This window comes from Budorcas taxicolor, chromosome 1 (assembly GCF_023091745.1).
Source record: "Budorcas taxicolor isolate Tak-1 chromosome 1, Takin1.1, whole genome shotgun sequence".
In the NCBI taxonomy this organism is placed as follows: domain Eukaryota; kingdom Metazoa; phylum Chordata; class Mammalia; order Artiodactyla; family Bovidae; genus Budorcas; species Budorcas taxicolor.
The window spans coordinates 136568755-136592697 of NC_068910.1; the positions used below are offsets into that span (position 1 = coordinate 136568755).

The window sequence follows — 23943 nt, forward strand, 5'->3', positions numbered from 1 at the left end:
GTCAGTAACAGAGTGAAGGCCGGTACCAGGCCTCCTGCCTTCTGGTTCTGGGGTCCTCCCCCCGTGCCATGTCGAGCTGCAGTTTTCACCAGTTTGACTGTTTTCTTGCTGTTCAGCAGATGCTTGGCATCCTTCAGTTCACAACTGGTTCCAGCTCCTAGTGATAAAGGAAATAGCCACAAAGGAACAGGAAGGAAAGAGGGCATCTGAATATATCAGGAGACATGTGGTCATCCCCCACAAATAATGAGAATTAAACATTCAGTCATCCAATAACATTTAGTAAGCACTTATTATGTGCCAGGCATTATGCAATTTACCAGGGACAAAAAGACAAACCTACCCTGAAGGATGTGCTAGTCTCCAGAAGGAGATGGTGGGCCTTGTGGTGATGTGTGCATGGTGTGATGGGCTTGAGAACAAAGTAACACCTGCTGTGGAAACACAAAGCAGAGAATTAGGACCATAACACTGAGTGGGCAAGAATTCAGCAGCACAACCAGAGAGTGGAATTTTTGAACTGTTTTAAGGAGTGAATTCAGAAAACGAAGATCATGGCATCTAGTCCCATCACTTCATGGGAAATAGATGGGGAAACAGTGGAAACAGTGTCAGACTTTATTTTTGGGGGCTCCAAAATCACTGCAGATGGTGACTGCAGCCATGAAATTAAAAGACGCTTACTCCTTGTAAGGAAAGTTATGACCAACCTAGATAGCATATTCAAAAGCAGAGACATTACTTTGCCAACAAAGGTCCGTCTAGTCAAGGCTATGGTTTTTCCAGTGGTCATGTATGGATGTGAAAGTTGGACTGTGAAGAAAGCTGAGCACCGAAGAATTGATGCTTTTGAACTGTGGTATTGGAGAAGACTCTTGAGAGTCCCTTGGACTGCAAGGAGTTCCAACTAGTCCATTCTAAAGGAGATCAGCCCTGGGATTTCTTTGGAAGGAATGATGCTAAAGCTGAAACTCTAGTACTTCGGCCACCTCATGAGAAGAGTTGACTCATTGGAAAAGACCCTGATGCTGGGAGGGATTGGGGGCAGGATGAAAAGGGGACAACAGAGGATGAGATGGCTGGATGGCATCATCAACTCGATGGACGTGAGTTTGAGTGAATTCTGGGAGTTGGTGATGGACAGGGAGACCTGGCGTGCTGCGATTCATGGGGACGCAAAGAGTTGGACATGACTGAGCAACTGAACTGAACTGAACTGAAGGAGTGAATACCTGTAATTGACAACTCATAGTTTATGCTTTCACATGAAAAGAACAGTTGTTATTTACCTTCATTTTAACTGACAAAAGAAAAATCACATTAGGAAAACATACAGGATGACTCTGGCAGTTGAAATAACCATTTATTAATAAATAAAGAAATTTCCATCAGGGAAATTTTTTTTTAAAGATGGGATAGTTCTCTGTTTCTTCCTATGAAAAGTCCACCATAACAATTTCATCTTCCTTGAGGGTCTTATGGTAAAAACACTGAAGCAATTACCTATATGATGAAAGATTATCCAACTGAAGAACTACTTCCCTATTAAACCACAGGCCATCTCCTTGCAAAAAAAAATGTGCTGTCAGGTAAAAACAAGGTTTTATAGCAAGTGAGAGAATGAAGTAGATCTACGTGAATTGATATCAAGAGACATTATTCCATGAAAATAAGGAAGTTTCAGAACACTGGGTATTCTTGATATTATTGTTATTATGTTGAGATTTGCCTATGACTTCCTAGAAGAATAAATGCAAATGTAACAATCTCTGAGGTGTGGGATTATAAGACACTTTAACTATCTGAGGCCTGCATTTTGGTACTATTTTAATTGTTTACAACAATGTGTGCTATTTTGGGAAAAGTAAAGATCTTTTAGAACACCAGTCTGATTGGTTTTATGATGCTTAAGAACTTGTACTTGGCTCTGTGTTCCAGAAACATAAAGAGGATTTCCCTAAATTATATCACTTGCCAACATTTATAGAAGAAAATAAACTGAGACCCAGAAAGATGATGTGATTTTTCTCATATTGTGACTCCTAGTACCTTTCTCCACAGTTCTTGATTTCGTGCTGAGCATTAAAATATGTATCAATCTTAACTTACATATTTGGAACTTTAGCAACATTGCTTTGTGGAAAACTGCAATTATTTAGTATAATAGTTACAGACCAGTAGTACTTTGCCCAGAAAACAATTCAACTAGAAGTCTCTTGAATATTACTTCTAGTTTCTTCTGCATATCTTAGAATACTCAGTAAGTTTTTTGAATAGATAGGCCGCTTCCATTCAGTTCTTAAGTAGTTATTGAGCACTTAAGATATCTGTGCTGTCCTGTGCTTAGTTGCCCAATTCTTCATGATTCCCTGGACTATAGCCTGTCTGGCTCCTCTATCCATGGGATTTCTCTGGCAAGAATACTGGAGTGGGTTGTCATGCCCTCCTCTAGGGGATCTTCCCAACCCAGGAATCGAACCCAGATCTCCCACATTGCAGGCAGATTCTTCACCATCTGAGTTACCAGGGAAGCCCAAAAATACTGGAGCGAGTAGTTTATCCCTTCTCCAAGAGATTTTCCCAAACCAGGAATCAAACTGGGGTCTCCTGCATTGCGGGCAGATTCTTTACCAGCTGAGCTACTGCGAAGCCCGTAAGATATCTAGCCACTAGCAATGAGACAAATTCTCTGCACTCGTGGAGCTTAGCTCCCACTGAGAAAAACACAAGAAGCAGAAGAAAACAAAAATAAAGGATATAATTTCAGGTAAAAATATAGTAAGGGTGTGATGAACCAAGTAAAATGATAGTGACAAGAGTGCTATTTTTGAAAGGTCAGGAAGGCCTTTAAAGGAAGTGACATTAGGTCAGAATCTGGAGGGAGGGAGGCGGCCACTCAGAGTTCTGAGTGGAAAGCATTAAGGAGTACAGTCAGTCACTGCCCTGAACAGAAAGAATTCCTTCTTTTCCTTAAAAAGTGAATATCTCAAAGAAAGAGCCTTTAAAGTTTGGTATGTTATGGTTTCACTCTTGTGATATGGTGATAATGTGTATACGGTCTAGTGCTGTAAATTTCCCTCTACTGCTTACAAATTTGAGAATGAATTTTGTTTAGGAATGTAAGTCTCTTATAAAAGTACTGTCTTATCTAAATGCCACCTTCTGCAAATGTGATATATAGACAGACAGACGCAATGGAATATTACTCAGCCATAAAAAAGAATGAAATAACGCCATTTGTAGCAACATGGATGGACCTAGAGATTATCATAGTAAGTAAGAAAGTCAGAAAGAGAATCAAATACCGTATGATATCACTTATACGTGGAATCTAAAGCACGACACCAGTGAATTTATCTATGAAACAGAAATGGATTCACAGACATGGAGAACAGACTTGTGTTTGCCAAGGAGGAGGAAAGGTGGAGGCAGAGAAGGATTGGGAGTTTGGGATTAGCAGATGCAAACTATTACATATAGGATGAATAAGCAACAAGGTCCTACTGTACAGCATGGGAAACTATATTCAACATCCTGTAATAAGCCATAATGGAAAAGAACATGAAAAAGAATATATATGTGTAACTGAGCCACCTTGCTGTACAGCAGAAATTAATACAACATTGCAAATCAACTATATTTCAATTAAACAATAAAAGAAAACCCTCTGCATATTCACAAAGGCACAGAATCCAGTTCCTAAGAAAGAATCTTTCCAAAGCTGGTCATTCCACAGAGAGAGAAGCAGCCCAACCAAAAGTGCCCCTGGGCTTAAAACTGCATATCCCCCCTCCTCTGCCCCCATTCCCTCTCTCACCCCAAGCAGAACAGACTGCCTAGAATTTGTAGCTGGGAGGGTCATCCAAGGCACAGAGAGAGAAGCTGCAGAAGATGTCTTGGCGTTCTCAGCTTTTAGCCCTACATGCCTAGCTCTGGTGGAGATAGAAATGACAGTCTGTCCTTCACAGTGGGGAGACTGAAGCTCTGAGATGTGGGTGGCTTGCCCAGGATCACATAGAAAGCCAGCTCTCATTCCTAACCTTCACTCCGTGGCTGTGTCACATTCCAGGCCAGGGACCACATGGGTGGAATTCAGGCTCCATTTTCGGGAAACGGGGTTTGTTGCTTTTTCATTTACACAAAAAATGAAAAATAAATAACAGATGTTTGAACACATGTTGCAACTCTTCTTACTGGAACTTAAAAGTGCATTCTGACAGAGAAAATTAAATTAGAAAATCCACACAGCAAAAAAAGATGTTTTGAATGAAATACACTTTGTCTTTCCCTCTCTCTCTCACACACACACGAACAATATCTCCTTGTTTCTTCTTCAGAGAGCAGCTGTGAAAGAAATTGGGGGAGGGAGATGACCATAACATCCCATCTTTGTGTTTCATACAGAGCAAAGCTTTTAGACCAGCCTTCCTGAACTGTAGGGGGCGGGGCATGCCTTAAAATTAAACATCAGTGACCTGAGCAGGCTTATAAAATAAGCTTGGGAGAAGTCAGTCACCAAGACAGGGCATCTCAGAGTGGATGATTTTGCGTGTGGAAACTGCTTTCACCTCGATAAAAAAGGTATGTACTGTGGTTTTATTTCTCATTTCAGCTAAAAATAATAACTAAGATGATTGAGGGCCTTTGGCCAGTTGCTTTGCAGACTTGGTTTCATTTTTCCATAAACGACCTTACAAGGGGGATATTTTTAGTGCCGTTTTTCAAATGAGGAAACTGAAGTTCAGATATCCTAAGCAACAGGCCTAAAGTAAGACCACCAACAAATGCCAGAGCTGAGGTGTCACCCTGAAAAGATTCACCTCGAAGTCCTCTGCCTGCATCAGGCAACCCCCTTGACACTATTATTAGACAATGAGGAATTATTCCTACACCAATACTGTACTAGATGTATTCTCAGGGGGTTATCCAGTGTGCATTGCAGGAAAACTGATCAAAAAGTGAGTTGGAATGTGCTGTGTGAATTGAAAATTCATTTAGTATTAATAGAATTAATTATTAAAATAATTAAATTAAATAGTATTAATATTAATAGAAAATGCAAAGCTTTTTATCTCCTGAAAAATTTTCTTCAGGCAATATGATTTCTTATTATATTCAATAGCAAAATGGTTTTTAAGACCCATATACTTGTGGAAGTGTATTTTATCTTGTCATGTGAAATCTAAAAGTCTCATCCCTAATATTCTGAAGCTCCTTGAGACCAGATACCAGGTGCACACTATCATGCGGGTGTGTAGACTCTTAGGAAACCTGGTCTAAGTTCTGGCTTCACAGCTTATCAGGAAGTAACCTCACTGAGCACATGGAGAATGTTAGTGCAGGACTCTTCCAGACTGGGTGTAGTAGAGACTCAGGTCCATGTAAAATACTGAAACCAGGGCTTCTCCCTGGAGAAGCTCAAGGAGTGTAAGTAGTAATACACAGAGTCAATTCTGGCCCAGGGTGGATGCACCATAACCTTAGTAGAATTCTTTTCTAATTATTTAATATTCAGTTAAGATAATATTTAAATTACATCTATTTTTTAAAGTATTTGAACTCTCTTCATTAGGACTATCTTCCCATTAGTGTTAGAAGAAGATGCAAAAGTAAGTCATACATATCCAAGTTCATAGATACAGGTTAATAATGTGATATACCCTCAGAAGTTGCTCAATAAGCATTGCATGGATTAGGATGCAAGGGGCACTGGGAAAAAATGATGGATATTATCAACTCTTTCTCTCATAAGAAGTTTAATCATAGGACTAAAACTACTGTAATAAAGAGGCATCTTTGGAAGAGATGCAGGCGGGATAATTAGCTATGCTCTGAAATCCTGCAGAGCTAAAGAACACATTTCAGCTCACTACAGAACATTTTGTAACAAGATGTTTGTCAGGAGCTGACTTTGGGTGGAACTGTCACGTGGTGAAATGAGATTCTTCAGGTATTAGAGGTAGGTGTTTACTGAAGCCACTGAATGTGGTCACAGAAGGCAGCAAAGTTCAGGGCTGTGGCAGGATGGAGAGCTGGAGATGGGGCCTGAGCCCCGGCCTTCTGCCCCTCTGGGCCTTAGCTTCCCCATCGGTACACCTGAGGGGAGGGGTTGGATAAATGACCTCTAAGTTTCTGCCCAGTTTTGGGGCCGTGGAGAATGTGCATAAAGTGTGGCCATCCTTGAGCTTAGAACTCCTGGGCAGGACGCTGAGCCTGGAGCCGACTAGGGGCCAAGAGTAAAACTTCAGTGGTTCTAACAACGGCTTGGAAAGGAATGCAAATTTTTGTGGGTTTAGGCTGGATTTTGGCAAATCCATCATCCCCTAGAAGGTTAAAAGACAGATGTTGTTTACCTGGTGGCAGCGGCTGATGGGAAACGGAGCCTCGGAGACTAAGGAAAGTAGCCCCCCTCCCGCCACACCCCCTCACCGCAGACGTGCTCAAGGCGGGGACTCGGGACCGTCCCTCCTCCCCTCAACCTCACACCAACTTTTACTCGTTATGTAACTGTTCTTTTGAAAAACACGCAACAAAACCACCAGAAGAAGAGCTATTGATTATTAAAGGTTATTTGGAGATTTAGAGATTCTTAAGAAAGTAGTTATAATTATCCCAGTTATGACACATTCTTTTAAAAACTCAAATCTGAGAACATCTTGCTTGCCTCAATTCAGGCCTCTTCATCACAGGGAGAAAGGCAAAGAGCTGGAAATAGCTCTCGTACAGCTCCAGGCGAGGACTCACAAGGAAGAGAACAGACTGAGAGCAAGTCAGTGAAAGAAGCTGGTGCACCCCCTCAACAGCAGCTTCCACACCCAAGGGCTCTGGGCTCACATCAGCTACTGGCCCCTCTCTGCTTAAATGTATAGCATGTATGAAAAGTAGCCTCAACAGAATATTAAGGAAGAAAGGAAGGGAAGGAGGAAGGAAAGAAGGAAGGAAGAGAAATTCAGGAAATACAATAATTTACTTTTGCATTTCATAATAGCATTTATTGAGCATTTGTGTCAGATACTGCTCTAAATGCTGTCTATATTTTCTCATTTAATTCCCTTGGAAGTTCACAAGGTTGGTATGATTATTATCCCCACTTAATGCCAAGGAAATTAAAGCATCCATTGGACACAGTTATACTTAGTGTGTGAAGAGCCAGAATTCAAACCCAGTCAAGGTGATCCTGGAGTCCCCAGTGTTCTCAGGCCTACTCCTGGACTGATAAACAGCCAGCAAGTGGAGGGTAGCGTGGGGAGGTAGAGTCAGGGGAGGCATTTCTTTGATGTACCTCATAGGGCACTAAATGCAGGATTTGTTTTCGATTAGTTTTTTCTCTCATGGTTCACTTGAGGGCTTCACTCTCTCCCAATCCCTGCCACCTGCCCCCTCCAACCCACACACACATTGCTTCTGTTCATTCAACAAGTGCACACACACACATACACACACACACATTGCTTCTGTTCATTCAACAAGTGCACACATACACATACGCACACACACACATACGCACACACACATTGCTTCTGTTCATTCAACAAGTGCACACACACACATACACACACACACATTGCTTCTGTTCATTCAATAAGTGCACACACTCACATACGCACATACACACATTGCTTCTGTTCATTCAACAAGCATCTATTGTGCCTGGCACTGGGAAGTTCTGTGGGAGAGTCCAGGGAAAATTAAACATGATGCCCATCCTTGAAAAATATGTAATTAGCTGTGTGGGGTCAGTGGGGAAGCTGGCCAAATAAGTCCAACAAACTGTAATGCCAGGCAGATTGTGTTCTAATGGGGGCACAGAAGGTTCTATCTAGTGAGGCTTACAGAGGAGGAAGACCTCACAGCCACACCGATGACTGAGGTGGCCCTGGAGGATGAGGGGCTCAGAGGGGCTGAGTAGGAGGCTGCCCACACACAGACCGACGAGCCCAGACATGTTCCTCCAAGGACTCCGTGCCCTCAGAGGCTCCGAACGCCTCCAGCTGCTTTGTTCTCCCCACTCCAGGTCCGTCTCCAGCCTCCCAGCCCAAAGATGGTGCCAGCGCTGCTGCTGCTTCTCCCTGCCCTGGCTGGCCTCTTTGGAGCAGCTGAGGGACAAGCTTTCCATCTCGGGAAATGCCCCAATCCTCCGGTGCAGGAGAATTTTGACGTGAATAAGGTGCAGTAAAAGGATAAATCCCTGCTTGTTTTTCTGTCTCCTGTTTGAATAAGCATCCTACAGGTTTGGTTTTATTTTCCTGCTCTAATGACCACAGCAAGCCTTGGGGTAGGTACTTATCCTCCAAAGAGTTCCCAAAAGCAGACTTTGAGACAAGAACTGGGGAGCAGAGAGGTTCTGGGAGATCATCCCAAGAAGCCTGAGTGGGGTGGTGTGGAAACAGAGAAGGCAGGCAAGCAGTAAAGGGTGAGCTCATGAGCAGGTGACTCTGTGAACAGGCTTCACTTCTGCTGGTGGTCCTCTGAGGAAATGCACAGAGTGTGCCTCAGATTGTCCCTTGGATAGATGCAAGCAGGCAGTGGGAGCTCCCATGACACTGGACAAGCCTCTCGCAGGGAAGGAGAGCCAGGGGCTTGAGGCGGAAGCTGGTGGTGTGTGTGGGAACCGCTTGCCGTGATGGAGGTGAGCCCAGAGGTGGGCTGAGAGGACGATGGGACACGGCATCAGCAGCAGGTGTTGCAGAGCTGTCCCCCTCACTCTACAGGTGAAGAAGCTGAGCGTCAGGGGGCTTGCCACCCGCTCAGGTCACGCAGCCAGTAAATGCAAAGTAGGATTCAAAACCAGCCTTCCCAGGAGGGCAGGATCCCGTGGGTGCCACAAATAGGGCCCAGGATAGGATAGCACTTCCCCCAGGGGCCTTCTTGTCACCTGTGCTAAAAAGATATCAATAAAATCAGCTCCCCCATATACGGTAAGGATTGTCTCATCATCTTACTCATGTCTTTTGAACACAAAACTTTTCAATATTAATGAAGCTCAAATTATCTTTTCATTTTTTGCTGTGCTTCTGGTGGCATATCTTAAAAACAAAAAACAAAAAACAACAACAAAAAAATGTCGCCTAGCCTAGGTTTATAAAGGTTTACTCCTATATTTTCTTCTAAGGGATTTATAGTTGTAGTTCTTACATGTAAGTCTTTGATTCATTTCAAGTTACATTTTGTACATCGGTGATATAGAAAGGAAACTTCTTTCTTTGGCATGAGGATATACAGCCATTCCAGACTGTTTGTTCAGAAGACTACTCTTTTCCCACTGAATAGTCCTGATACAATTGTTGAGAATCAATTGACCATATGTGTAAGAATTTATTTTTGGACTCACAATTCTATTCTATTGATTTATGTCTGTCCTTATTCTAGCACTATATAGTCTTGATTACTGTAGCTTTGTAGTAAGTTTTGAAGTCAGAACATATAAGTCCTTCAACTTTGTTCTTGTGGCTATTCTGAGTCCTTTGCTTTTCAACATAAATGTTAGGATCAGTTTGTCAGTTTCTGCAAAGAAGCTAGTTGGAATTTTGATAGAGACTGTATTATTAAATCTGTGGTCAGTTTGAAGAGTATTGCCATCTTAACAAGTTTAAGTCTTCCTATCCATGAACATAGGATGTCTTTCCATTTATTTAGGTCTTCTTTATTTCTGCCGTCTTTGGTAGTTTTCAGAGTGTGTTTTATGCTTCTTTGGTTAAATTATTTTCATAAGAATTTTATTTTTTTGATGCTATTATAAGTGGAAATTTTCTAAATTAATTTGCAGATTTGTCATTGTAAGTATAGGAATACTTTTTATTTCTAGATATTAATTACTTCATCCTTTAACCTTGCTGAGTCCATTTGTTAGTTCTAATAGTTGTCTGTGTGTGTGTGTGTGTGTGTGTGTATTCCTTAGAATCTTCTATATACAAAACCCTGTCATCTGAAAATGGAGATAGGTTTACTTCTTCCTTTTCACAATTATTTCTAAACATTGCATTCTCCTTATATAGATAGAGAAATGAAGACCCTTCACAAAAATAGTATGTGATCATGAGGGAACATGACATGAAGAGCAATCTTCCACCTCTGAGTTTCTTCCTTTCTGGAAAATTAAGCTTCCTTGTTTTAAATTGTTGATCATTAAAGTCAGCTTAACAGTAATGGAACTATTTTAAATGCACTGTATAAAATGGAGAATTTTTTGGAGGATGCCTATGAAACCAATTGACCTTTAGCTTACTTCTTTGATGCTTTAAATGCATGTTAAGTTCAGTGATTTTAATTGAAAGATGCCCTTTAACAAATGAGAGAAAAATTTCGGTCATAAATGTGGACATATATTTAAACAAAGAGCCAGATGACCGAAGCAATACTGCCACCTATTTGCAGTATGCTCTCATTTCAAATTCTGATTGCAACTCTTTAATTTTGCTTTGTTTTGCTGAGTAATGCATTTTTAAATTTCTAAAATAATTTCAATTAATATTTTGACTAGGTAAATATATTCGCCGGGTTCAAAATTCTAAAGGTGCAAAAGAAGATACAATGAAAACTTTCGCTTCCACCCCTGTAACCTAGACTCATATCTCCCCAGTGACAACCAGTAAAAACAGCTTATGGTGCATCTTTTGAGAGATAATGTGTATCTATATTAGAAGGCACATATATAATTGCAGTAGGAAGAATGTTGTCCATGTCCTATTCCCCAGAATCTGCAAATAATGTTTCTCTATATAGAAAAACTCACTCCAGTACTCTTGCCTGGAAAACCCCATGGACGGAGGAGCCTGGTGGGCTGCAGTCCATGGGGTCGTGAAGAGTCGGACACGACTGAGCGACTTCACTTTTCAGTTTTCACTTTCATGCATTGGAGAAGGAAATGGCAACCCACTCCAGTGTTCTTACCTGGAGAATCCCAGGGACAGCGGAGCCTGGTGGGCTGCCGTCTGTGGGGTCGCACAGAGTCAGACACGACTGAAGCGACTTAGCAGCAGCAGCAACAGCAGCATATAGAAAAGGGGATTTTGAAGTTGTGATTAAAGTTATGGAGCTTGAGATGGTAAGAATATCCTAGATTATCAGGTGGGTCTAATCTAATCATTACAAGCAGAGAACATTTCCCAGCTGTGGTCAGGGAGGTGTGATGGTGGGAGAAGACTCAGAGAGATGCAGTGTGAGAAGGAGTTGACCTGTTTTTGCTGGCTCTGAGGAGGGAGGAAGGGATTCACAAATCAAGAAATGCAAATGGCATCTCGGACTTGAAAAGCCTAAGAAGACGGATTCTCCTCTAGAGCCTCTGGAAAGGAATGTAGCCCTGTCGGCACTTTGATTTTAACCCAGGGAGATCCTTGTCAGACTTCAGATGTACAAAACTATGAGACCATAAATTTATGATGTTTTAAGCTTGTGGTAATTTGTTACATTAGCAATAGAAAAACCATATAACCTTTTCTCCCAGTTTTACATAAAAGGTAGCTTAATATATATACACTATTTTGCACCTGGCTCTTTTTCCATTAAGTGTACCTTGGAGATAATTGCCTGTTGTGTTTTAAAAGAGGGTGTATAGCATTCCATTATATGGATGTGTCATCATTTAGTTAACCCTACTAACGCTCACTTAAGCCACTTCCTGTCTCTTAATATTACAAAGAGAACTGCAATGAATGTATTTCCCTTTGAGAAGGGAAGTTGCATCCAAGCCAACTACTCACTAAAGGAAAATGGAAACGTCAAAGTGATAAACAAGGAGCTGAGGTGAGTGGTTGTGGTTAGGCGTACATCATTTCTTATTTTCAGGAGGATCCCTTTCCAGAAGTGAAATTGCTGGGCCAGAGTAAACGCAGTTTTAGTTTTGCTTGACGTTACCAAGTTGCCCTCATGAAGGTTGTAGACTGAAGCAGTTTCTATGCTGGGGAATTTGTGGAAGCAGGGTGTGCCTGTTTCCCTTTACCCACACGGTTGCTCAGTTCCTTTAAAGCTGATTCTGCACTGAAGTTAGGGTCTGAGAGCAAGCCCCCAGGGGAAGAATGATATAGGTCTTCTAAATCCTAATCTCATGCCCAAAGCCTCTGTGACCAGCTCCTCGTGTGGGGTCTTATGGGGAGAATTCAATCAATTCTGGAGTCCCAGCTCCCCACAGTAAACATATCCAACTTTGCTCACAATTCAAAGATGCCTTGTAAAATCATAAAATATTTGAGATGACGTCTTACATCATCTAAACCAATCCCTTCCTTTTATAGAGTTTAGAATTTCACATAGGTTTTGACTGAAGAGGACACCAAAAGCATAGCTAAATAAGAGCACTTTAGGAATGGACGGTGGCATTCAACCAATGCCCACACATCCGATTCACTTATTCCCATTGGAATCAATATCTTGCTCAGTGGCTTCTGGGAACAATGCAGCCCATTTTGCCTGGCTTCCCCAAGAAAGGGCTCTGTTATGAAAGACAACAATGGGGAAGAGTTTTCAGGTCCCCAGAGAGCCACAGGGTTTTCTCTGCCTATTGTTGTCTCTGCAGTATCTTGGAAGATGGTATGAAATTGAGAAGATCCCAGTGAGCTTTGAGAAGGGAAGTTGCATTCAAGCCAACTACTCATTAAAGGAAAATGGAAACGTCAAAGTGATAAACAAGGAGCTGAGGTGAGTGGTTGTGGTTTCAAAAGCATTGTATGTCCGGGAGGCAGCCCTGCAGACTTGTCCTGGGATGACTGGTGCCCTTGCCTTCTAGTGTGAGAGGATGGAGACATTGCTGGGTCTTGGTTGCCTGCTCACAACAGGTCCTGAAAGGACAGCTTTTGGCAGGCAGGGTGGTAGGGACTACAAGTCACTCATTTATTTCCATGGCCACTTGCTGAGCATCTTATTGTGTCCCAGACCCTGTGAGAGACCCTGGGGACTTAATGGTAACACAAACTGCAAGATTTCCTGCTCCCACTCCAAAATAGACCTTCTGGAAGCAAAAGACAGCAGGGACTCTCTTGTCTGATCTCCAGGACCGAAAGAGAAGCCCTTTCTATATCATCTGCTGATTGACAGCATCTAGCTTAGCTTGAATCCTTCCAGAAACTGGGAGCTCATCAATGTCCCTGACAGTTTATTCCATCTTCAGACAGTTTTAACTGTTAGAAAACTCCTTTTCTTGTTAAGCAAGAATGAAATGCATACAGAGTCACATTCTAGGTTTTGTGGACAGGAGAGCCTACAGAGATATACTTTTCTATCACTGAGGGCTTCTTCACTGATCCCCAAATTCATAGTTTAAAAGCAATATAAACTTAAAAACAAACCCAGTAAGAACTGTTACTCACCCACCATCAACAAACATGAAAGTAACAATAAACGATGGTAACTAATATTAATTAAGCATTTTTATGTGCAAGGCATGGTTCTGTATGCATATATATGTGTGTGTACAAGTGCATGTATTTATGTATATGTAATTGAGCATAGCTATTCATTTAATCCCCATAGCAACCTGAGGTAGGTACTATTATTAAATCCATTCTTATGGATGAGGAAACCGAGATACAGAGACGTAAAGTAATTTGCCCAAGAGTCACACAGCTTGTAAGTGACAAAGCTGAGATTCAAGAGATTCAAAACCCAGGAGAAAGGACTACCCTGGTGGCCCAGTGGTTAAGACTCCATACTTCCAATGCAGGGGGTGAGGGTTTGAACCCTGGTCAGGGAACTAAGATGCCACATGGAGTGGCCAAAAAATAAAAATTAAAAAATAAATTAAAAAGTTTTAAAGTAAAGTGAAACCAGGGAGAAGTGAAATGGAGAATAAACCAGAAGACAATAAAAGAAGCCGGACATGAAGGGTTGCCATTCCTGTTTCCTAAGTTGTCTAATAACTGTTCAACTCCAAGAAAACAAGTACCAGTCAGACTGGAAGTCACACAGGCTCAGAAAGCCTTCCTGTGGCCATCCTATTACCCATTAAGCTTCCTGTGAGCCACAACACAGTGGCTGATTCTCTGACCCCACATAAACCAAAACAATACTGGAAGAGTCTTGAATAAAGAAAAATCAGACTTGTTTCAGAGCTCCTGATATCACTGAGGCCCAAAGAGGGGGAAAACTTTGCAGATCTTCAGACTTCATGTTTTGCATGATTTTTAGTAATCTAGTCAGTCTTTATGTTTTCCTTTGGACCCTTGTCATTTTTAAAGAAGTGAATATTCTTTTTGTATCAGGTTGATTCATTTGCTTGTAAAATTTCCCTTTTTCCTCCGTCATGCTTTGGAGTCCAGGAGCAAGAAACAGCCTTGCAGGCCACTACATATACTCTGAAAAACAGGGTTGAAGTGCCAGGGTCTCACATGTCATCCAGTCCTTGGCCATTGCAATTGTTGATCCTTATTACCCCAAAACTGTCTTCCTCTGCTCAGTCCAGAGACAGTAATAAAGCAAAGGGGAGGGAATGGACCCAGGACCCAGCCTACCTTCAAGAATCTCCTACCCAGAAATTGCACTGTTGGCCACCATGATTGTTGGTGTCACAAATCTTACCTTTCATTGATTTTTGGCTTTTAACGAGTTCAGGTTCTTTTGTTTCTGTTTTTTACTCATTGCAGAGCTGATGGAACTGTGAATCAAATTGAAGGTGAAGCCACCCAGGAGAACATCACAGAGCCTGCCAAGTTGGGAGTTAAGTTTTTCTGGTGTAAGTATACACTTCTCTCAGGAGGCGTCAGGGACAGGAGCTCGACAAACTGAAGGCTAGAGCCCTGGGTCGGAGCAGTCCTGTCACTTCTGAGTGTCACCTATACTGATTCAATGCACAATTACCTGTGGACCACCTCCTACCTGCCATTTGCTGGGCTAGGCCCTGGAGATGCAAAGATGAGCAGGACAGAGCTGGCCAATGTCCCTGGGAAGCTTACATGTCAGTGTGGATACTGACAAGCACCCAGGTGATTTATTATAAAACTACAGGAAGTATGTCAATGGAGGAAGCACAGATTGAAGCCCATTGGGCATGAGCATTAGGAGGCTCAAGCCAGTCTTCTTTCCCAGAGGGAACTAATAACTGAAAAATTAGTAGTTATTAGAAAAACAACTAACGTGAGACAAGTTTAAAAGCAAGAGCTGGTAAGAGTGAAGATAAGTTGGAGTCCTGGCTCTGTTTGCCACTTTCTAGACAAATTTTTGGGGTTTCATTTGGTTCCCCTTTCAGCTGGACAATGGGTTTTCCTTGGTGTTGGGAGGTGGAGTTATTGAATAATATCCTCTGAACTTAAAAGGAACTTTGAGACTGGAAAAGAAAGCAGGCAACTCCATAAAGAACGATTATGTTTATTATGGGTAACTTACATCCAGGCAGAATCATGTAGACGACCATCAGAGGCATTCCCAGCTGCACTGCATTCTGCCAAAAGGGGGACAGGGACACTTAATGGGGCCACAGCTAAAAATAGAATCTGACTACAAAAGGAAGCATGTCTACACTGACAGAAACTGAGGGATTTGCCTCCCCCTACCCTCACCCAGGGGTCTCATGACCGTTAACCACCTGTGTCAGCAAAAGACATTCTTCCAGTTTTCATATCAGATAAAGACTCTAAGGAACTTATCTGGCTTGGGTGCTTTCCTTGTGAGGAAGCTAAAGCTCAGTAGGGCAAAAAAGGGGAGGGCTAGGACTGCAGGCCTAAGATGGAGCTGACAAAACGGAGCCAGCGCCATTGAGCCACACACTTGGCTTGGCTGTGGAGGTCAAGTTCACAAAGGAAATTTCTGGATTCAAATGGAGAAAGTAAACCTCCATCTCTCTTCTTAAAGACCCTTTTAATACTGAACTTTCAGCACTACTCAGATGTCAATCAGTGCATCTCTATGGGCCCTTCGTGAGGAAGAATTTGTTACCCGTTACCACCTTATTTGGGCTTTCCCCAGTGGCTCGGTGGTGAAAAACTCGCCTGCTAATGCAGATGAAGGAGATGTGGGTTCGACCCTTGGCTTTGGAAGATCCTCTGGAGCAGGAAATGGCAATTCACTCCGGTATTCTTGCCTGGGAAATCACGTGGAGAGAGAAGCCTGGTGGGCTACAGTCCACAGGGTCACAAAGAGTCAGGCATGACAGAGTGACTTAACAACAGCCATCACCTGATTTACCATATTCTTAAGAATAGTGAGGTTTTCAAAGTTCACACAAGAAGGAAAACAAGCAAACCAACATTAGCCCCTGCCTCCTCCTGTAGGTGGATTATAGAGGAAGCTGGATGGTACAAACCTGGAAAGCCTGGGGCCCCTGGCCTTACATTAACCCCACTTACTGAGTAATGGCTCCATAGGCACTTGTGCTCAGGGCACCTGTCAGTCCAGGGGATCCAGCCAAACCTCCAGATATTACAGGCTTCCGGGTACCAACCAGCAGTCAGGGAATGGGGGTCCAGAGTGATGGCTCTGAACTCTGGCTGCACATTGCAATTACTGGGAAGCTTTCGAAAGTACCAACAAGCTCCAGTTCAGCCTTTGGGAGTTGGCGTGGGGAGAGATGGGCCTGGTGTTTTTCAGAGGTACCATATGATTCCCACATGAAGCCAGAATTAAGACCCACTGATGTAGAAGAACTAGAATCCCAGAGCCTGGCTTCCAGGACCCTGGAGATGAAAGTTTCTCTTGCCCTGGTCCCTCCTAATACTGCCTTCCTCTGGTTCTCAGTCATGCCGTCAGCTCCATACTGGGTCCTGGCCACCGACTATGAAAACTACGCCCTCGTGTACTCCTGTACCACAATCATCTGGCTTTTTCACATGGATCATGTTTGGATCCTGGGAAGAAACCCTTATCTCCCTCCAGAAACGGTGACCTATCTCAAAGATATCCTGACCTCTAATAACATTGAAGTTGAGAAAATGACGATCACAGATCAGGTGAACTGTCCCGAGTCCATGTAACCAGGCTCTAAAGGGAGCTGCATTCACTCCATGTTCCTTCTCTTGCTTTGCTTTCCCCTATACCAACCCTCATAAAGACAGACCAAACCACCAGAGCAAACTATTACACCTACCAGAAGGGAAACGTGGCAGCAGAAGCTAATGGAGAAGAACCGAAGGCAAGTTGGCCCAAACATTTAGCCATGCACCATTCTGTTACCTTGCGTGTCTGATAATAAACTTGCTGCTGACCTGCTGTGCTCACAGTAGATTCTAAACTGGACTAATTATTGCGGGGTTTTAATTAGAAGCTTATGTTTGGAAATCCTTAAGCAGTGATGTTGAAAAAAAAATGAAGCCCTGAACAGTTTAAAGGTAACAATCCTGTTTCTAGAAAGAGAAAGCTGATGGCAAAGTAACCTGAATCCAGGTGCCCCCATCCTGCAATAGGCAGTCCTTAGTGGGGGGAATCCTATGGAATTTTTGAGTCTCTGACAGGCAGTTTCCTGGAAACATTTGCTCTCAGGAGGTCTTCAGAACCACGTGAAGAATGGGACCATCTTGAGTCTGTGCAATGAAGAGAATCTGTGAGGGAGAAGCTATGGGAATTTTTTAAGAAAATAATTTTTTTGTCTTTTATTCAACTGATATTTACTGGGACTCAAGAGCATTCCAGGCATTGAGAAATAGAATCCATTTCCTCCCACAGAAGCTCACAGACTAGCGAGGGAGACCGACAAGTAGAGATATGGATTTTAATCCAAGCTGAGGGGTGCAAAGGCAGGCGTATGGAGGGAGCCGGGGAAGCTCTGAGAAGATCTCAACCCCTGCCAAACACAGGCACTTACGAGGTGGTACAGTCACACATTGGGGCATTCCAGCTTCAAGGAGTCAGGAAGCACCTGGAGTTTGCTGCTGATTCTTTTTTTTTTTTTTTTTTACATTTTAACTCTTAAAATCAAAACAGCCTCAAAATGATCACCCTGCGATTATTCTTATCTCACACAAAATTTGTAATCCATTAATGTTTGGGAAATGAATAGAAAATGAAGCCATTTGATTAGATTTTTGCGTTTTCAGCACAAATATAAACTATTCATTTCCTGGAGCGTTTGAGACTCTTCACTGCTTTATATTAAAAGTTATAAAAATTCCAAGAAACTTAATATGTATCATTTTCATTTCACTAAATAAATATGACCTCAAAACGTAGCTTGCAATTCAAAATTCCTAAAGGCTGAAACTCACTAGATAAAGAGATGGGAAGGAAGCTGTAGGTATTAAAGAGCCTCTTCTCACATCTCAGCCTTCTGCTGCTTCCTGTGCCTTATGTCACTGCCCACCCCAGTGGAGGGCGCCTGGCTTGTCTTTTATAGTTCTTCCCAGAGTGTTGAGCTGATTGTCTAGCTCTTACCTCATAGTACAAGATAAGTTATGATTGTGTTAATAGCTCTTGCTGCTGCTACTGCTGCTGCTAAGTCGCTTCAGTCGAGTCCGACTCTGTGCGACCCCATAGACGGTAGCCCACCAGGCTCCCCCATCCCTGGGATTCTCCAGGCAAGAACACTGGAGTGGGTTGCCATTTCCTTCTCCAACGCATAAAAGTGAAAAGTGAAAGTGAAGCTGCTCTTAACGGCTGTCTAATAGCATCTAAAACAACAAACATGACTACATTTTGCACCTTTTACAGTGTCTTGCCCAAACATAGGCTCACAATTCTTGTGTGAATCAATTACTGAGTAAGTCAATAGATGGGTGGACTTGAGATGTTTGGGAAAGAATAAGGAAACTAAGAAGCAAGTATCAGGGGTCATTGAATCTGAGAAAATGGGAGGAATTCAGAGGGTAGCATGGGGGCAGCATGGGGTAAAACAACAAAAATTTCAGAAGAGAAAGCAAGAGCAGTGGGAATTAAACACCAAAATAGAGACAGTAGCAGCCCCCCGCGTGCCCATAAATAAATGACCCCCATGATGCTAAAGCTGAAACTCCAGTACTTTGGCCACCTCATGTGAAGAGTTGACTCATTGGAAAAGACTCTGATGCTGGGAGGGATTGAGGGCAGGAGGAGAAGGGGACAACAGAGGATGAGATGGCTGGATGGCATCACTGACCTGATGGACGTGAGTCTGAGTGAACTCTGGGAGTTAGTGATGGACAGGGAGGCCTGGCGTGCTACGATTCATGGGGTCGAAAAGAGTTGGACACGACTGAGTGACTTGAATGAAATGATGTATCCATCATCAGTGCCGATATTTCACCAATCTTGCTTCAGCTATCTTCATCAACATTTCACCAATCTTGCTTCAGCTATTACCTATCCACCTCTGGTGTTTTTTCAAATAGTGTTTTGAAGCAAATACTAAATAGCACACCCTATTATTTTTCCTGTTAACTACTTAAGTATAAATCTCTAGCAAGTACAGGCACTTTTTAAACCAAAAAAAAGAAAAGAAAAGCAAGGTTATATCTTACATCCTGAAAGTACTCAGAGAATGTAATTTAATTTATGTAATATAAAGATTATTTTATATTTTCCATATGAAAGGAAAGATATATGTACAGCGGTGTTCATCATACTTTTACTCATACCAGCCCCCAAACTAAAAGGAGCTAAAGTAAAATGAAAACTAACAGCAGAGGAGTGAAGGGAAGATCCCCTGGAGGAGGGCGAGGCAACCCACTCCAGTATTCTTGCCTGGAGAATCCCATGGACAGAGAAGCCTGGTGGGCTCAGTCCATAGGGTCGCAAAGAGTCAGACATGACTGAAGTGACTTAGCAGGCATGCAGAGGAGTGAGATCATAAATTATGGAACAGCCACTTGAAGTAATGTGGTATACTCCGTAAATTTGTAGTTATGAAGATAAAGGTCACGTGAGAGCTGGTGCCTCCCTGCCACACTCACTACTGATGGGGGTAGGGAGGATGAAGGGGGGGTGGGGAGGAAGATTAGGGGTCCCTGCATGTGGCCTTGCTGCCTGCAGAGAGAGAGTCTGGAACATGTGCTGTGCTGACCCAGCCACATTCAATAGGACTAAGGTGTGTCTACCTGAGCTAATGACTGCCAATCCACAAGCTAAACAGAAACTTCTGATGGCCTACCTGGATGGAAAAGATAAATTAGGCCAATCTAATCAGAATTTGACTTTAAGAGATCTAGAGAAAGGATAATTGAAAACTCTGTAAGTAATAACTGTAAGGTCGTACAGTTTGGGGTGGCCATTTTTGTCGATCCACAACTGAAGTTATGAGAGTGCAGAAGAGAAATGCAAAGATAAGCTCATACCCCACCTAAGGCCTCTGACAGCAGCTTCAGTAGCTGATGGCTGTGTCCCAGCTCTAATTCCTGTGGGGCTTAGCTGTCTTAGGTTCCTGTCCTTGGATTTCTTTAAGATTAGGCTCACACATACACCTACCTACACACACACACACACACACACACACACACAACTTTTTTTTTCTTTTGAGCTAATTTAACTTGACTGAGTAAAGTTCTTTGCAACCTAAAATAGCCCTAAGACAAAAGCGTTCACTTTTTGAGTGAAAAAAGGCAGCAGTATTGTGCTTGAGTTGTACTTGTAGTTACATAAAATGATGGCATGCAATCAAAGACTGAAGGTGAACAAAGAAATGAAGGCAATTAATGTCTTAGAATAGTGTAATTACAGAGTGATTTGCTTCCCTTTTTTATTTTTGCTGCTGGTATTTGTCGTGTAGGCCTTAAAACTTTAGACCCCAAAACTTTCTTCTAGTTCAGCCCGACCCTCTGGCAAGTTGAGTTCCAAATGTCAAAGAAATAGAAATTTAGAAAATGTTTGTTTTCACAGTTGTCTAATTGTTGTATTATTTTATTGAAAAATTCCCCCCAACACAATCACTTTCATCTTAATAATTATGAGAAACTATTAACATTTTGAATATTTGTTAAATATGCTTAATTTTTATGCTAAAATCAAATATAAGATGAAAATAGGTTCATCAAATGTAGGTTTTCCAGCAGAATAAGACAATCTGAACTACATTGTTGGGAGAGCTGAGAGGCAGTGTAATGGAAAGCATGTTGGGACCTCGGATGAGATCCAGGGCTCTAGTCCTGGCTTCAGAGGACTTAGCCAGCATCCCTCTCCCCTCCAGGCCTGTCTCTTCACCTGTGTGTCATTAAAAGAACTGAACTACAAGATGCACCTCTAAGGACTCTTCTAGGTCAAACATTTATAGTTCTGTACGTTATAGTTTTGTTCAGTTCAGTTCAGTTCAGTCGCTCAGTCGTGTTGGACTGTTTGCAACCCCATGAACTGCAGCACGCCAGCCTCCCTGTCCATCATCAACTCCTGGAGTTCACCCAAACTCATGTGCATCGAGTCAGTGGTGCCATCCAGCCATCTCATCCTCTGTCATCCCCTTCTCCTCCTGCCCCCAATCCCTCCCAGCATCAGGGTCTTTTCCAATGAGTCAACTCTTTGCATGAGGTGGCCAAAGTACTGGAGTTTCAGCTTCAATATCAGTCCTTCCATGAACACCCAGGACTGGTCTCCTTTAGGATGGACTGGTTGGCTCTCCTTGCAGTCCAAGGGACTCTCAAGAGTCTTCTCCAGCACCACAGTTCAAAAGCACCAATTCTTCGGTGCTCAGCTTTCTTTATAGTCCAACTCTCACATCCATACATGACCACTGGAAAAACCATAGTCTTGACTAGATGGACCTTTGTTGACAAAGTAATGTCTCTGCTTTTTAATCTGCTGTCTAGGTTGATCATAACTTTCCTTCCAAGGAGTAAGCATCTTTTAATTTCATGGCTGCAATCACCATCTGCAGTGATTTAGGAGCCCCCAAAAATAAAGTCAGCCACTGTTTTTACTGTTTCCCTGTCTATTTGCCATGAAGTGATGGGACCAGATGCCATGATCTTTCTTAGTTTTCTGAATGTTGAGCTTTAAGCCAACTTTTTCATTCTCCACTTTCACTTTCATCAAGAGGCTCTGTATTTCCTCTTCACTTTCTGCCATAAGGGTGGTGTCATCTGCATATCTGAGGTTATTGATATTACTCCTGGCAATCTTGATTCCAGCTTGTTCTTCCTCCAGCCCAGAGTTTCTCATGATGTACTCTGCATAGAAGTTAAATAAGCAGGGTGACAATATACAGCCTTGATGTACTCTTTTCCTATTTGGAACCAGTCTGTTGTTTCATGTCCAGCTCTAACTGTTAATAAAGTAAATTTTTCTAAGAAGGGAGGAATACCTGTAGCTTTATAGAGAAAAGACATCACAAATTTAAAAGACCAATTCTTTGAATTGTTTTGTTTCCTCATCCTTATCAATGTACACACACACATACAAATGCACACTTTGATTATCTTTTTTCCTACTCTACAGTATTTGGATGAATATTTTACTTCCATAACATGTTACATTCTGTAAATGCATTGGGAGTATCATATTTAATTCTCCTGAGTTTTCCTAGGCTGCTAATTCCAATGTAAAAATGCCAACCTTAACTCTTCAGCCTCTTCAGAGACCCAGGGGAGCAATAGTTTATTGAATTATAAAGTGACTCTTCCATAACAAAATTTCAAAGAGGGCTTGGGACAAGCACTGTCAGGAGCCGAAGTTGGATAAGCACAGTCAAGTATTCAGACCTTTATCCCAGTCCCTTCACTCAAGCGTGCTGAAGCCCTAATGATGCCTCTGGACGCCGCAGAGGGGTAGGTGCTCACTTCTGTTTATTTCAGTGCCCCTTTGATTTTTTTTTTTTCCAGAGGGAAGGTATTGTTGCTTTACAATGTTGTGTTTCTGCTGTACAGCAAAGTGAATCATCTATTTGTATACATATATCCTCTCCCGCTTGGTCCTCCCACGCCCCATCCCACCCATTTAGTCATCACAGAGCATGAACCTGAGCTCCCTGTACTATATAACAGGTTCCTTGATTAACACACCCTCCTGGCCTAGCTCCATCCTCCTGGTGGTCCCTCAATTCAAGCTTTCCTGTCTCTCCTCCCTTTGTTACTTCTCAGGCACCCAGTCTACTGGCTCTCAACTAATGCAGGCCAGTTTCCTGAGAGAATACATACTTTCCTTAGGAAGACATCCCAGAATGGGGAGAGTGTGGGCTAAAGAGGGAAAATTTTACAAAAAATTTCCCCAAGCAAATCAAAATTGCTTCATGCCTCAGTAGAGAACTCTTTCTTTGTTAGAACTATTTGCCTCTCCCCTTGTCTCCCATCCCAATCCTTTTCATGCATATCCTTTCCCTTACTAAAATCTGCTGCTGTCAAAATTCTTATTTAACCACCAGGTGTACATCAGTACTTTTGCAGAGCAGTTTGACAATATCTAACAAAGTTGAAAATGACACAAACTTCGACCTAGTGATTCTATTCTCTGGTAAATATCCTAGAAATATTCCTGTATATGAGCACAAACGTTCATTGTGTCACTGCCTGAAGGACTGAGAAACCAGGCACAACCTAAATGTCCATCAGCAGAATTGATCTTAAAATTGCGATACATACACACACATACACACACACATGCACACATAAAAGGAATACTATGTAACAGTTAAAGTGAACTATAGCTACATGTGTCAACATACATAATTTGTAAAATATGTGTTTACATATATATATAATCTAAAAGATGCAGAGAGAGGCAGAGGATAAAAGCAAATGGCAATAAGCAGAAGGATATGGTATGATACCGCATATAAAGTGGCTTATTATTTCAGATTACAAACATATGCAATAAAAGCATAAGGAAATTCAGAAAGTATTAAACACCAAATTCAAGGTTACTTCCAGAGGGTGGAGAGAAAAGGGTTGCAATTGGATTGGCAGCTACCATTGCCTTGAAACTGTATTATTTTCCTGTTGCTGCTGTAACAAATTACTGCAAACCTGATGGTTGACAACAACAGAACTTTATTCTCTCCCAGTTCTGAAAGCCAGAAGTTCGAAATGTGAAGGTGTGGGCAGTGCCATGCTCCCTTTGCAGGCTCTAGAGGCAAATCTGTCTCTCACCTCTCCCCTCATCTGGTGGCTGCCAGCATTTCCGTGGTTTGTGGCC

The 23943-nt window shown here is 42.3% G+C and overlaps 1 protein-coding gene across 1 annotated transcript; it reads left to right on the forward strand.

Moving 5' to 3' along the window:
• The first annotated feature begins 4446 nt into the window (after nucleotides 1–4446).
• On the forward strand, nucleotides 4447–17140 carry APOD (apolipoprotein D). The gene is made up of 5 exons (XM_052638776.1): nucleotides 4447–4581; nucleotides 8015–8167; nucleotides 12512–12633; nucleotides 14574–14662; nucleotides 16660–17140. Exons 1-5 carry the CDS (start codon nucleotides 4540–4542, stop codon nucleotides 16893–16895), a joined length of 642 nt encoding a protein of 213 aa, XP_052494736.1. The 5' UTR covers nucleotides 4447–4539; the 3' UTR covers nucleotides 16896–17140.
• Nucleotides 17141–23943: the final 6803 nt, after the last annotated feature.